Source organism: Cercospora beticola, chromosome 9, assembly GCF_033473495.1.
Source record: "Cercospora beticola chromosome 9, complete sequence".
Classification (NCBI taxonomy): domain Eukaryota; kingdom Fungi; phylum Ascomycota; class Dothideomycetes; order Mycosphaerellales; family Mycosphaerellaceae; genus Cercospora; species Cercospora beticola.
This window is the reverse complement of record NC_088943.1, coordinates 1094633-1108536: the sequence shown is the minus strand read 5'-3', so window position 1 is coordinate 1108536 and position 13904 is coordinate 1094633. Positions and strand designations below refer to the sequence as shown.

The following is a 13904-nucleotide window of genomic DNA, read 5'->3' as shown; positions in this document are numbered from 1 at the left end:
GCAAACGAGATTTTCATCATTGAAGCATCGCTGTATTCGAAATCCTTTGGAGGTTTATCGCCTTTGGGAGAATGTACTTTGTCGAGTATCTGGCTGAGACAGATCAAGAAGGTTGTTTTGTTCAGTATGTTGGATGTAAGGAGTGAAGGGGTGACAAGGTTTGGCGATTTAAGGGTTTTGCAGGGGATGACGGGATTGAAGGAGTTGAGGGTTGTGGTCGGCGGGATGAAAGAGGACGGGAAGGGGAGTAGGAAGAGGGGGGGCATGAAGGAGAATGCGCGTGGGTTTGTGAAAGCGGTTCTGGAGTCTATACCTGCAGAGTGCGAAGTTTCTATTGGGGCGAGTGAGGATGAGAAAGAGGGGTTTTTTTGAAGGGCATTGGACGTGGGTTGGAGTATGCATTTCGAAAGAGGACGAATAGGTTGTTGGAGAAGGCTCTTTTGCTTTTGCATGGTGCCAGGAGAGGAATTTTTTCTGGGTGTGTTATGGATCATAGCGGTTGTGGGCGTGGCAATTGCTGCACCGGACAAGCTTGTGTGAACAGTTATCTGGGCGGTGTTGTTTTCAGCATAGACTCTTGGGAGCCGGACCTGTCATTCTTGCAGGCGTCTGAGGTGGATGGCGGATACTGTTGATACAGCAGATGTTCTTCTTTCTCAATCAGTACTAGCAACCCAAATGAATCCGACCTATCCTGAAATGACTTTTGCTGCCAGTGCGATCCGTCGTGTCCATGGTATCGCTCTTGCATTTGTGGGAAGATGTCCACTTCATGGAGGTGCTTTCCGCATTCTGACGCCGCGGCGGCGTCTAGACCTCAGACTGTCTGACTGTGTCGGCCATACTCGGTGTACCGTTGCACAGCTTCGATCCCGTTGCACGCACGCTGCATCACACTTCCCGCGTGATGGTGGAGGTGGAGGTGGAGGATTCACATCAGACGACGCGACGCGTGGGCGAAATCGGTGGACAGCTCGCGTTAAGCTTTTCGAGATCGCCGCCTGTGGCTGATGACAGTCCAGCCAATCAGATGTCGCAACCGCTCGGCCAAAACTTGCCGTATCTGCGGCCGAGGTGCGAAATCGTCGTCCCGAGCAAGGATGCCTGCGCAATTCATGAAATTCACCAGGATTTGCCCGAAGGCTCAGCGCATGGCTGACATGGTCTGGACAACCTCACGCGGTGACTTGGGCGAATGGATTGCAAAGAAGGCGTTCTTGTAATCGTCGTCGAAGGCTACCCACAACAATGGTACGTTGTGGCGCGGCGAGCTCCTACTGCCGGTCAATCAAATCACCCATCAAACGTGGCTTCGAAAATTGATCCCCGCGTGCAGTCGCTTTACATCAGTCGGTACGGGGATATGACGACTGCATTTTACGCAAGTCCCTCGAGCTACTGCAGAAGAGCTTTCGCCTCTTGTACGCCAGTATGAAGCAAGCAGCCGCTGGTTTGCCTACTCTCACCTATCCGGAGCTGACACTGGCTAATGATGGATGAGGAAATACGTCCAGTGCTGGTCCGGGTTTCCTCCAGCATCAATGGCGATGGTGACGCTCAGCTTGCCGGTGAACGACGATGACGCTCACATTGTTTTGCTGAGACAAAGATAGCTGCAACTAAGACTCATCATCAGCGATGACTGCGGTCAGGCTTATTGTGTCGCCTGGGGCGGAGGAATGCGAATTGCTGTCGGCTATCGGCACAGCTACCCAAGATGGTCTGGATGCAGCCTCTTTTCCGCCGGCCGAGCAACAATACGGCGAATACGCTGCTACACTGCTGCTCAGCTATTAGACAACCACTCACGCCTGCTCACGTCGCTCGGGCATTCTCTTGCAGAGCCGTAAGTGGGGAGAGGAAGACTCCCTCGTGACTCTTTACGTCCGAATCGCTGGCAGCGACACCTAATCGTCCACAAACTATGACGGACTTTAGGGCTGCATCTCCGCTGCCGTCTGCGCAGGTCCCCACACCGTGTGCCACAAACAGCAGCGCAAAAGGTTATCTTTTCTGATTACAATACCTGGTTGTGTATTTCGGCTGTCGTGTTGCAGAGAGCCTCGACAAGCTTCTTTCCATGCCTTTTACGCACCGCCAGCCGCACCAATCACTATCACCTGCTTAGCAACGATGCGACGCCACAGTCGGGGTTGAGGTCCACTCTACTTCCGATCATGAGCTCAGTGTCTTTATGTACTTGCGCCTTCCTCTTCTGGTTTGTTCACGTCTGTTTGCCTCACAACGACTCATCTTCTCTAGGCACTTGATCACGCACACGGTCCACAAAGACCATGTCGGGATCAGATGCTGAGAAGGCATTGGCCGAAAACACAGTCGAAGCCCCAGGGCCACAAGAACCCAGGCACCCGGAACCTTTGACTGAAGAACCATCGGATCGAGAAGGGTCCAATTCCGAACTCAACGATGAGAAGAACCTCGAATACGAAGCTGCTGAGATCAGCTCCCAGGACGGCAGCGATATCGAGAAGCAACGCAGACCGCAGGTGACGCGGGAGCAGAGCAATTGGACCACAGCCACCGAGACCAGTGTGGCGACTGAAATCGAACAACCCGCGGTAGCACCTCGAAAACGAAAATGGAGCGAAAAGATCAATCCGCTCAAAAGCAGGAATCCACCTCCCATCCCTAGAGAACGCGAACCTTCAAGAGAGCACAACGCGGGCTTTTTCAGCACATTAACATTTCAATGGATCTCACCACTGATGTCGGTGGGGTACCAACGATCACTAGAGCTCAACGACATCTGGCAAGTCAATCCCGAACGAAGTGTCGATGTCATGCGAACGAAATTGCTCGAATCACTGGAGTATCGCCAAACTCGAAAAGACTGGTTCGCGCCTCTACCAATGGCACTGTATGATACATACAAGAGGGAGTTCTGGATTGGCGGCATTTGCAATTTGATCTCAGCGTGCCTGCAAGTTCTATCACCATTTACAATGAAGTACCTCATCGCTTTCGCGGGCAGAGCTTATGCTGCGCAAGTTTCAAATGGCCCGGCACCTGCTATCGGCGAAGGCATTGGTCTGGTGCTTGGAATCACTGGAATGCAAATCATTCAGTCGAATTGTATCAACCACTTCATATATCGCGGTATGATGGTAGGTGGGCAAGCGCGATCAACGCTGATCAGTGTCATCTTTGCGAAAGCGATGAGACTTTCGGGACGCGCCAAAGCTGGGGGAGCGGCATTGGGAATGGAGCAAGAAAAGCCAACATTTGAACCTGGGAGCAAGGAAGAAAAGGCTTACTTCAAGAAGCAGCTGAAAGAGGAGAAGAAAAACAAAGGCAGGAAAGGCGTCTCTGGCGATGGGCAAGGCTGGGGCAATGGCAGAATCGTCAACCTGATGTCCGTCGACACTTACCGTATTGACCAGGCCTGCGGTATGGGTCACATGGTCTGGACGGCGCCCATTCAGGTCTTGCTCACTTTGGCACTTCTGTGCATCAACTTGACTTACAGCGCCTTGGCCGGTTTTGCCTTCATCTGCGTGATGATGCCACTGCTTGGACGCGCGATCAAGAGTCTGATGGCTCGCCGCAAGGTCATCAACAAAATCACCGACCAACGTGTCAGCTTGACGCAAGAGATCATCTCTTCAGTACGTTTCGTCAAATTCTTTGGCTGGGAAACGAGCTTCATCAGCAGATTAGGCGAGATTCGAGATCGCGAGATCAGCAAAATCTCCTTCTTGCTATCGATTCGAAATGGTATCATGGCAGTGTCTATGTCGATTCCGATCTTTGCAAGTATGCTGGCTTTCATCACATATTCGCAAACACACGGCAGTGAACTGAATCCGGCACCGATCTTCTCATCACTGGCATTGTTCAACGCACTACGCATTCCGCTCAATTTGCTTCCGATGGTCCTGGGACAAGTCGTGGATGCGAACGCATCTTTGAAGCGAATTCAAGAATTCTTGGCTGCGGAAGAAGTCAACGATGATTCGCACTGGGACGACCAGGCGAAGAACGCCATTGAGATTCGAAACAGCGACTTCACTTGGGAACGGAACACCAACAAGGACAGCAAGGATGCTCCTGGCCAAAATCCGAAGGGACGAAAGCAGATTGCGCAGGACAAAAAGGATGCAAAGGCCAAAGCGAAGGAAGACAAACGGCAGTCGAAACTTCGCCAGAAGGAGGGTTTGAGCGCTCCACCGACTCCGGTCAGCCCTGCAGACAGTGTTATGGACGAGGAGACACCGCCATTCCAGATCAGAAATATCGATCTCACAGTGAAACGAGATGAGCTCATCGCAGTCATTGGTTCTGTGGGCAGTGGCAAAAGTTCGCTCCTTGCAGCTCTTGCGGGTGATATGCGGAAGACTACTGGCGAGGTGACATTTGGAGCGAACAGAGCTTTCTGTCCTCAATATGCTTGGATCCAGAACGCCACTGTGAAGGAGAACATCATCTTCGGAAGAGGCTACGATCGAAAGTGGTACAATGAAGTGATCGATGCTTGTGCACTTAGACCTGATCTCGAGATGCTGCCGGCAGGCGATTTGACAGAGATCGGAGAGCGTGGAATAACAGTGTCAGGTGGTCAGAAGCAGCGACTCAACATCGCTCGCGCGATCTACTTTGACGCAGATATCGTGCTCATGGACGATCCGTTATCGGCTGTCGATGCACACGTCGGTAAGCACATCTTCGAGAATGCGATTTGTGGTTTGTTGAAGGGCAAGGCTCGTGTCCTTGCAACACATCAACTCCACGTACTGCATCGCGTCGATCGCATTGTGTGGATGAAAGATGGCCTGATACACAAAATCGCCACATTTCCCGAGCTCATGGAGAGCGATACGGAATTCCAGAAACTCATGGAGACTACCGCGCAAGAAGAGAAGAAAGAGGTCGAGGAAGAAGTGAACGAGGATGAGATCGAAGAGGAGAAGAAAGACGCGAAAAAGACGAAGAAGAGCAAGAAATCCGCCGCTCTCATGCAGCAGGAAGAACGTGCTGTCGACAGCGTGGGCTGGGGTGTCTACGCTGCATACATCCGGGCTTCTGGTGGTATGTGGGTGGCACCATTTGTGATTTTCCTCCTCGTCATCTCACAGGGAGCCAATATCATGACTAGCTTATGGCTGTCATACTGGACGTCTCGCAAATGGAACTTGGGAGATGGAATCTACATCGGAGCATACGCGGCGCTCGGTGTGGCGCAGGCCTTGCTTATGTTCGCCTTTTCAGTGGTCCTGACAGTTTACGGAACGAAGTCGAGTAAAGTCATGCTCAACCGAGCTGTGACACGAGTCCTTCGAGCACCAATGTCGTTCTTCGACACGACGCCTCTTGGTCGTATCACAAACCGCTTCTCCAAGGATGTGGACACGATGGACAACACTCTCACCGATGCAATCCGCATGTTCTTCTTGACCATGTGCATGATCTTGTCGGTCTTCATCCTCATCATCGCATATTATTACTACTTCGTCATCGCCCTGGTGCCGCTGACGGCCATGTTTCTCTGGTCTGCTGGATACTACCGAGCTTCTGCACGCGAACTGAAGCGACACGAAGCAGTGCTACGAAGTGTTGTCTTTGCTCGCTTCAGTGAGGCTGTCAATGGCATCTCCACTATTCGAGCGTACGGTGTCCAGAAGCAATTCGCAAACCACGTCGATGAGAGTGTCGACTCCATGGACGGCGCATATTTCCTGACTTTTGCCAACCAGCGTTGGCTTTCAACAAGACTGGACGCTTTGGGCAATATGCTGGTCTTCACAGTGGGCATCCTAGTCGTCACATCTCGATTCTCCATCAACCCTTCCACGGGCGGCCTGGTTCTCTCATACATCCTCTCCATTGTCCAAATGATTCAATTCACCGTGCGACAACTGGCCGAAGTAGAGAACAACATGAACAGCACAGAACGTATCCACTACTACGGCACCGAACTCGAAGAAGAAGCCCCACTCCGCCTCGGCGAAGTTCCATCATCCTGGCCCTCTCAAGGCGCAATCGAATTCTCCAACGTCCAAATGCGCTACCGCGCCGGCCTCCCCCTCGTCCTCAAAGGCCTAACAATGTCCGTACGCCCAGGCGAACGCATCGGAGTCGTCGGCCGCACCGGAGCCGGAAAATCCACCATCATGTCCACTCTCTTCCGCCTCGTCGAACTCTCAGGCGGAAGCATCAAAATCGACGACATTGATATTTCCAAGATCGGCCTTCATGACCTGAGATCAAAACTCGCCATTATCCCTCAAGATCCCACGCTTTTCCGCGGAACAATCAGAAGTAACCTGGATCCTTTCAATGAACACACCGACCTCGAACTCTGGAACGCTCTCCGCCAAGCTGACCTCGTCGGCGCTTCCCAAACAATCGAAGATGAATCCGGCCGCATCCATCTCGACACCGCCGTCGAAGACGAAGGCCTCAATTTCTCTCTCGGTCAACGACAACTCCTCGCCTTAGCCCGCGCTCTCGTCCGAAACTCCCAAATCATCGTCTGCGACGAAGCTACATCTTCCGTTGACTTTGAAACTGATCAAAAAATCCAACGAACTATTGTACGAGGTTTTAAAGGAAAGACATTACTTTGCATTGCACATCGATTGAAGACTATTATTGGGTATGATAGGATTTTGGTCATGGATCAGGGGAATGTGGCGGAGTTGGATCGTCCGATACATTTGTATGATCAACTTGGGGGGATCTTTAGGAGTATGTGTGATCGGTCGGGGATTCGACGGGAGGATTTTTTTGAGAGTGAGGAGGCGAGGTTTAGTGCGGAGAGTCCCGAGTTGGAGAGGACGCAGAGTGCGGTTATGATGGGGAGAAATTGAAAGAGAGGTTCTCTTGAATAAAAAGTGAGTTTTATGATGATGGGATGATCGATACCCAGACAGAAGATTTTCATATGGGATAGAATGAATGATATATGCATTGATGATGATGATGACGAGAAAAATTCTCTGTTGAATCTACCTCAAGAAACCAACTCCCGCCCCCATTCCTCCATTGCTTCAACTTTGCTTAACAAGGCACCCCATAATAATAATCCCCCTCAACACCATCCTTCCAATAATGTTTCTTCACCGTACTACAGCAATCCGCATCGACGCAGTCTGCTCGGATGAAACTCGAGCAACCGTCTTCGTGGTGGTGACGAAGCTGCATGTACGACCCAACTCCGACGTAATAATCGTAATCTACTTCTGTGCCGGAACAGCAGTTGTTGGATGGGGTGCAGTCGGCTGTCTGTGCGTTGGAGAGAAAGACGATTAGTGTGGTGGGCTTTGGGTCGAGGGAGGGGGTTTTCGTACGACTTGGAGTGCGAGGGTGAAGAATGCAAGGCTTGCTAGGAGTTTGGACATTGTGAGCATTTTTGTGTGTATGAGATGAAGCTTTGGAGCGAGGAAGTTGATGATAGAAGCAGAATTGGATGCGTTCGTTCGAAATAATGTTTGAGCAGCTTTTGTATTTATCTTCTATCTATTGTGTTGCAGCAGTTGCCGAACTAGTGAGACATTTTATGGCAGGTTGTGTTAGTCGTGATAGGGCTGGGACTTAGTCTAGTCTGTGCTCATACCATGCAGTCTCGATATGCTATGCTTTGCTACTTTACCCCTGCTGTTTCAGTAACGATAGCTCTAGAGCTAATGAGCGGGAAAGCTTGAAGGAGGAGAATGTGAAGCTTGGCAGCGCTTCTTTCTGTAGATGACAGGCTAGACACATACGCCTGGACTGGACTCCGCACAAGGTGAGTCTTGTTAATAGCAATTCCACTAGGACTTGCGGTTGTTGTTCTCGGAATACTGCATCAGGCAATAAAAATCGACACTACCGAAATTGACGCCGTGGATAATAGCCGGGCGTAGAAGTAGTTCGCAAGACCGTTGATTCACTGAATACGAGAGCAGCAGACAATGGCATGAGACTTCCAAGCAGACCTTGATCGATTGAAGTTATACATTTTACATTACCACCTCACTACGAAAGCTTACGAAGTTTCGCCACTCCATCCATTCTGTACACACTCTGCTTTATGTTTTCTTTTCCCTCAACGCCTCCAAATCCATCTCTGAATCGATCATGTGCGGCAGAGCTCACGCCTTCTCGCTAAAACATGTCAACATTCTCACTTCCTCTTCTGCAAAAAGATCGGTACATCCGTAAGGTCAAGCCCCCATTCCTGACTCATTTTCACTCCCAGCTTCTTATTTCCACTCTCATTGAAATTCTGCGTTCCGGCACTTCCTCGAATGCCCGACTCGGGAGTCCAATTATAGCTCAAACCTCCAGAGTACCGATCGATCGCTTCTTTCGCAGCACCAGATTTCGGCAAGCTCGGACGTCGCTCTATTGGCTTTGGAGCTGGTGTCTTCAACGATGTTTTTAGATTCTCGATTTCCCATGCTTTGATCTGACATGATCGGCGAGCCATGTTCAGTGCGCGGGAGCGTTCTGCGTGGACAGAGTCTGCGGGTCGGTATGGGAGGTATTTGGCATTGGTGTCCGTTGAGGTTGCGAAACTGGCTGTGCTGCCATTGTTGCTTGTGTAGGATGAGGCAGTGGCTGTGCTTGTTCGGTGGGAGGTTTCGCTGCTGTTTGTTGTTGGGTTGGAGGATGATGTTGTGTTGTATGTGCCGGAGGAGATGATACTGGATGAGCGGCGCACGTGGTTGCTGTTGTTGTCGTTGTTGCTCTCTTTGTCGCTCTCGCTGGAAAGGCGGCCGGAATGATGCACGGTTGAACGACGCTTCCGGTCTGCGCTGTTGCGCTTTGCTGTGTCGTCTGAGCTGAGTGGCGCAGAGTTTGAGATGACAATGGAGGGCGACGACGGGATCTGCGTGGCGTTGGTCGTCTCGCTTTCGACAGGCGCCTTTCCTGGAAGATTGTCCTCCGCTGCACTCTCTGGAATGGTATTATGCTGTCTCCACTTAGTCGAATGCTGCTCCCACAACGGCCGGAGCTGAGCGTCACTTGTCATGGCCTCAGCCTTTGCTTCAGGTCTAGCCTCTGCCGCGTTGCTCGCAAGCTCAGCGCTGGACTGTCGTCGATGAATAGGCTTGCTATCTGCCTCGACCGGAATTTCATTATCGCCTGGCGCTTCTGCGAACGGCGGCTCACCAACAACGGTCTGCGAGAATAACATGTTCTTGAGCTCATCCTCAGTGAAGATTTGCTGTGCATTCTGATCCTCTGATTTCTTCCTGCCTGAGTCAACACTGTTCCTAGCAGAAGCCCTTGGAGACATCTTTGGGCTATTTCTCAATTTCTTCGTTATCATAAGGTCTGCCTTGCATATTATCGCGTCGATATCAGCTGGCAGTTCAGGAATCGGAGGAATGGCATCGGCTCTAGACGACTTGTACGAGATGGCTGGGGGAAGCGCATTGGCTATCTGCGCTTCGAGCGCTGCAGGTGATGATGCTTCTGATGCGGGCTTGCCTTGCCACTCTGGGTAGAAGTCTTCCACGGATTTCTGAGCACGACAAGACGCTGGCCGCTCAGCAGACGGAGTGGTTGCGTCGTTCGTCACGGACTTTGCCATTGTCTCTCGACTCTTCTTGCTGCGCAGACTCGCTTTGCGCACTGCCTTTGGCACTGACGCTGTTGCACTGCTCAGTTCGTTCTGCTGAGGAACAGCGTCCGGGGTCCTCGCGAAGGGCTGCGCTTCAGACGCTATGAGCAACTTTGGTTTCGCGTTGTTCCCACTGCTGCGCATGCAGCTAGCGTATGATGTTGGCTCCGGGCCCCAACGCTTAGCCATAGGCGTTCCAGGTCCTGCTAGACTCTTGCTTCGGCGTCTTTCTGCAGTGTTCGAAGTAGGTGGCAGCGGAGTCGCTACAGTCTGTTGCTCTTCAGCTAGCTCGTGGAGTGTCGTACTTGGATCAGCACTCTTTCTCCTTCGAGCCCACAAGCTTGTCCCGGTCTTGGTAGGCGCAGGTTCTTCATCAGATGCTTTCTTACCCGGTGAGGCTGACTTTACATCGTTGGTGAGTGACAGTGGGGACATGATTTCCGGGCTCTGTTTGGCAGGTACAACTGGCACATTCACAGCTGTTGTGCTTCCACTCTGTCGCGTAGAATGCAAAGAGCTTCGTGGCTTATCCCAACCTGATTTCTTCGCGTTGTGCTCAGGCATTCTTTTCTGCAGCGTTCGTGGAGATGCTTTCGTGGGGCTAGGACTGCCTTGCACGCTTTGCGGAGGGGACGCTGTCACAACACTGGGTGGACTGTCGATGGTGCTTTTCCTCTTCTCTGCACGGTTGCGTGACCGGAAGATGGACAAAGGAGAAAGTCGTTTCTTCTTGGTAATCACTGTAGGGGGCTCTGGCGTCTTCAGCAAAGCGCCAGAGTCTCGCACCTTTTCTTTGGGCATTTGTCGATCCTCCGCAGCATCGACAGGGGATTTGACAGTAGTGACGTCGCCAGAAGCACTCTTTGTTGCAGTTTCTGCAGTGGCCGTCGGAGGTGGTGCGGGCGATGAAGGCTGACTCGTAGCAGCAACCTTGGTATATCGTGGTGATGCACTTGAGACATCTGAGCCGTAGCCGCTGTCCTGTTTCTGCACAATCTTTGGTCGCGGTAATTCATCGAACGAGAATTTAGGCGGCGCATTGGAGTTTGTGTCGTCCATAGCTGCCGAGATTCCTTCGACGTCGTGGGCCAGCGGTTGCTCCTGCTCGACCGCATCTGCGACGGGCGCCTCGAGCTGCTTCAGTGCTTGCGAAGGGCCTTCAGCAGCTTTGGTTCCGTTCTCGAGATCGTCGGACTGGACAGGATGCAAACGCTCGGGACTTGCTGATAGTTCATGAGACCGTTCGTGTCGCAGATTGGGCACTGGCTGCACAACCAAATGGCTGCTTCTCTGCTTCCATCTCTGTTCAAATCGAGGACTTCCGATCAATGCACGATATTCACTTGCAGCGTTGTTGGCAGACTGGACCTCACCAACAGCTTCTTGTTGCTGCGCAGGCTTTACTTCTACCTCTTCAGGTTTCTGCGCATCTGGTCGCACAACGCTCGCCAGATCCCGAATTGGCTGAGAAGTACGCAGTCCCCATTGCTGCTGTCGACGTTGCATGAGGGGAGAGCACGTCGGTGAACCAGTCGAATTCTGGCTGTGGCGGCGAGCAATATCAAGACGAAGTCGTGTCTCCGCTGCCGGCATAGGCGCTTCTTCTGAGCGTCTTCCCGGTTTCGTTCGTGGCGGACTTTCATCATGCGTGATTGTAGGATTCGACACCGACCGGGTATTAGATCTGGAAGCCGGCTCTGGTGATGCGCATCCGCCATTGATGATTCGCAAAGTGCCGAGGCCAAAAGCACCACTGGTCCGATTGTAGGCGGATTCTGGTGCAGTGCCTGTGCTCGTCATTGACATAGTTCGCGCGTGAACTGCGGACATGGTCTCTTGAAACCAGGCTCCGTGCTGCTCCTTGGATTCCTTTTGCTTGAGCGTTTTCGCTGCTTCCTCTTCCTGTGATCTGAGTGGATCTTCAAGGAAACTGCCACGAGTGGCCAGTCCTGGAGGGCGCATCGATCGTGGTCGGCCTGAGTAAGAGGAGTATGCGGAGTGCTCATCGATTGAGGACAGCGGAGGCTGCTGTACCGACGAGACCTCTTTGGTGGGAAGAAGAGCTTTGTGCAACGATACGAGTTCTTCTGGCGAAGCGGATTTCCTCAATTCTTGCAGGAGATGAATGGCCTGTTCGACGTCGATCTTGTTCATGCTTTCTGCCAGGCCTGGCGATCTTGGAGACTGTAGACATGCCTCGTTTCCAGCCTTTTTGGTATCAACACTGTTCACAGTCGTAGTGGAAGGGCTCTTCGTTGCATCCATGTTCAATGTGGAAGCAGAGGCTCTCTTCGGCAAGCGATACTTGTGGATCGATGGCGAGAACGGTGCTGGGTTTGTGTCCTCTGGCAAAGTCAATGACCTTGGCAGTGTCGGGTGGCCTCCGTTCTTCGATTCGGCAAAAGAGCGGCGGGATGGGTTGCTGCCGAAGTAGGCATCGAAGCTGTCAGACACTGGTGTGTTCTCACTGCTCCGTGTCTTGGTCAACTTGGGCCTGCTCTGCTTCGCAAAAGGCATGTTCGTGGTGGGTCAAACGAGTGTCTACGATTGAGTTGTCAGCAGTTGAACCGTTCACCAGGATCAGAGCGCACTTCACACTCACGGGAGATAGGAATGTCCTGGTCAGGTGTATGTGTGCTATTCAAAGCATCTCAACATAGGAAGCTTTAGCCCAGCTCAGCGAGTCTGAGACAGATCTCTGCTCAGAAATTCGCACCAGATCCCGCCTGCAGACAGCAGAAGCAGTGGTACTGCTCCAGGCCCGGTGTTAGGTTTCTCGCTCAAGGGCGAAATTCCGTGGCCGGTCGGTCTCTCGTTCAATGTTCCACGATTGCTGCTGTTTCGGAGCCACGCGGGACGATCGGCGTGTGGAGCAGTTCTTCGTTTGTGTGACGATGCAGAAAGATACCAGTTACTCAACGAGGCAAATGCAAGGTCGGGACAGTTGAATGAGAAGGAAAGGATACAGCGCGGAACTTCGCTCGAAAATGCGTGCATAGCGGGATGCCACCGATACTAATCTATCGGAGGAGATGAGGCCATAGCAGACGCGTGTGGGAAACTTGGATGGGCCTGCATCAACATGGAAGTGGAGAAGAGGCCGCGTTTCAGGCTTTGCAGGCCCATTTCTAGCCACAATCATACTTTGATGTCGTGCACCGGCTCGGGCCTCTTGATCGTGCTCCAGGATGCGTGCATCTACCGGCCACTCATGTCGCCTGCTCGCGCTCTATTTTCGCCCTGTTCGCGGGAAGCGGTGGAGAGTCGTGATGAGCTGTGGCTGGGATGCCGCCAGCTTGGCCGCGGAGCACCGGCGGATGGGGAAGCGATGTTGTGCTGCGTACCGTCCGGATCGTGCAGGGCAGGCCTTTGCTGATGAACGTGTTGAACATTTTCGTGACTTTTCGTGTGCTGGCCAATATCTCGTGTTCTTCGTAGACGTGATCGTGATGTTGACGCGGAGACGCGAAATCCACAGCTGCTCCTGCCAAGACGCGCCATTGCCAGAGCCTGATCGCAGCCGGTATTCATTGAGAATGACGACGAGAATACATCAAACCTGTTCTCCTCTTTCGCGCTGCTACCTCCGGCAAGAACCTCACCCAAGGCCCAAGACATGTTGGCGTCGCCTCCTCCAATCACTCCGGTGCCCCATTCGCATCTCCACCGCTACGCCACGAGCCACGATCGGCATCACTTACCGCCAGCCCTTCCAAAATCACCGCTCCGTCAGTTATAGGCACCAATTTCGCAACACATCGCACCCAAGCCCACGCATGTCAAGTGTCACTTCGATGCCCGCGAACGGTGGCGAACCACCGCCATCGGCTAATGCTCACTGACCAACGCCTGACCAACGCCAACAGTGGCGGATGAGACGAAGGTTGTTGTAACGCAGCACTTCCCTGCCGAATGCCACGTGTGAAATGACCCTTCAATACCTCTGCCAGACCTTTGTCAGCACCGCCGCGACGAAGCACCGGATAGCGCAGCAAGTCCAAGAGTATTCGCAGTCTCCGACGGTCCAACACACTTCGGACTGAACTCCAGGCTGCGATACCTCCAGGAAAATCGCATGAGCCCGTCGTTCGTCGGTACTCAGCAGCAGAGAAGGTTCAACGGTCACTGCAAGCTGCACGTCACGCCGAACAAGAAACAAGAAAGAAAAAGAGAGAAATAGTTGATAGGCTTTTTATGTGCAAACGTCTAGAATGCCGAAGCTTTGATCAAGGATGCGGATGAACCGGTTCACAACACATAAGTTCCCGTCAGCGTCACTTCCTAACGGCCAACAAGTGCTGCAAGATTCAACGGAGAAGCACAAAGTCATCATTCA

At 52.4% G+C, this 13904-nt stretch overlaps 2 protein-coding genes across 2 annotated transcripts; one reads left to right on the top strand and one right to left on the bottom strand.

Moving 5' to 3' along the window:
* Window positions 1-2294: 2294 nt before the first annotated feature.
* Window positions 2295-6827, top strand: RHO25_012673 (uncharacterized protein; the record flags this gene model as incomplete). The annotated part of the gene is made up of 1 exon (XM_023603971.2): window positions 2295-6827. One exon carries the CDS (start codon window positions 2295-2297, stop codon window positions 6825-6827), a length of 4533 nt encoding a protein of 1510 aa, XP_023449844.1.
* A 1295-nt stretch (window positions 6828-8122) lies between these two features.
* On the bottom strand, window positions 8123-12085 carry RHO25_012672 (uncharacterized protein; the record flags this gene model as incomplete). Its single annotated transcript, XM_023603970.2, has 1 exon — window positions 8123-12085. One exon carries the CDS (start codon window positions 12083-12085, stop codon window positions 8123-8125), a length of 3963 nt encoding a protein of 1320 aa, XP_023449845.1.
* Window positions 12086-13904: the final 1819 nt, after the last annotated feature.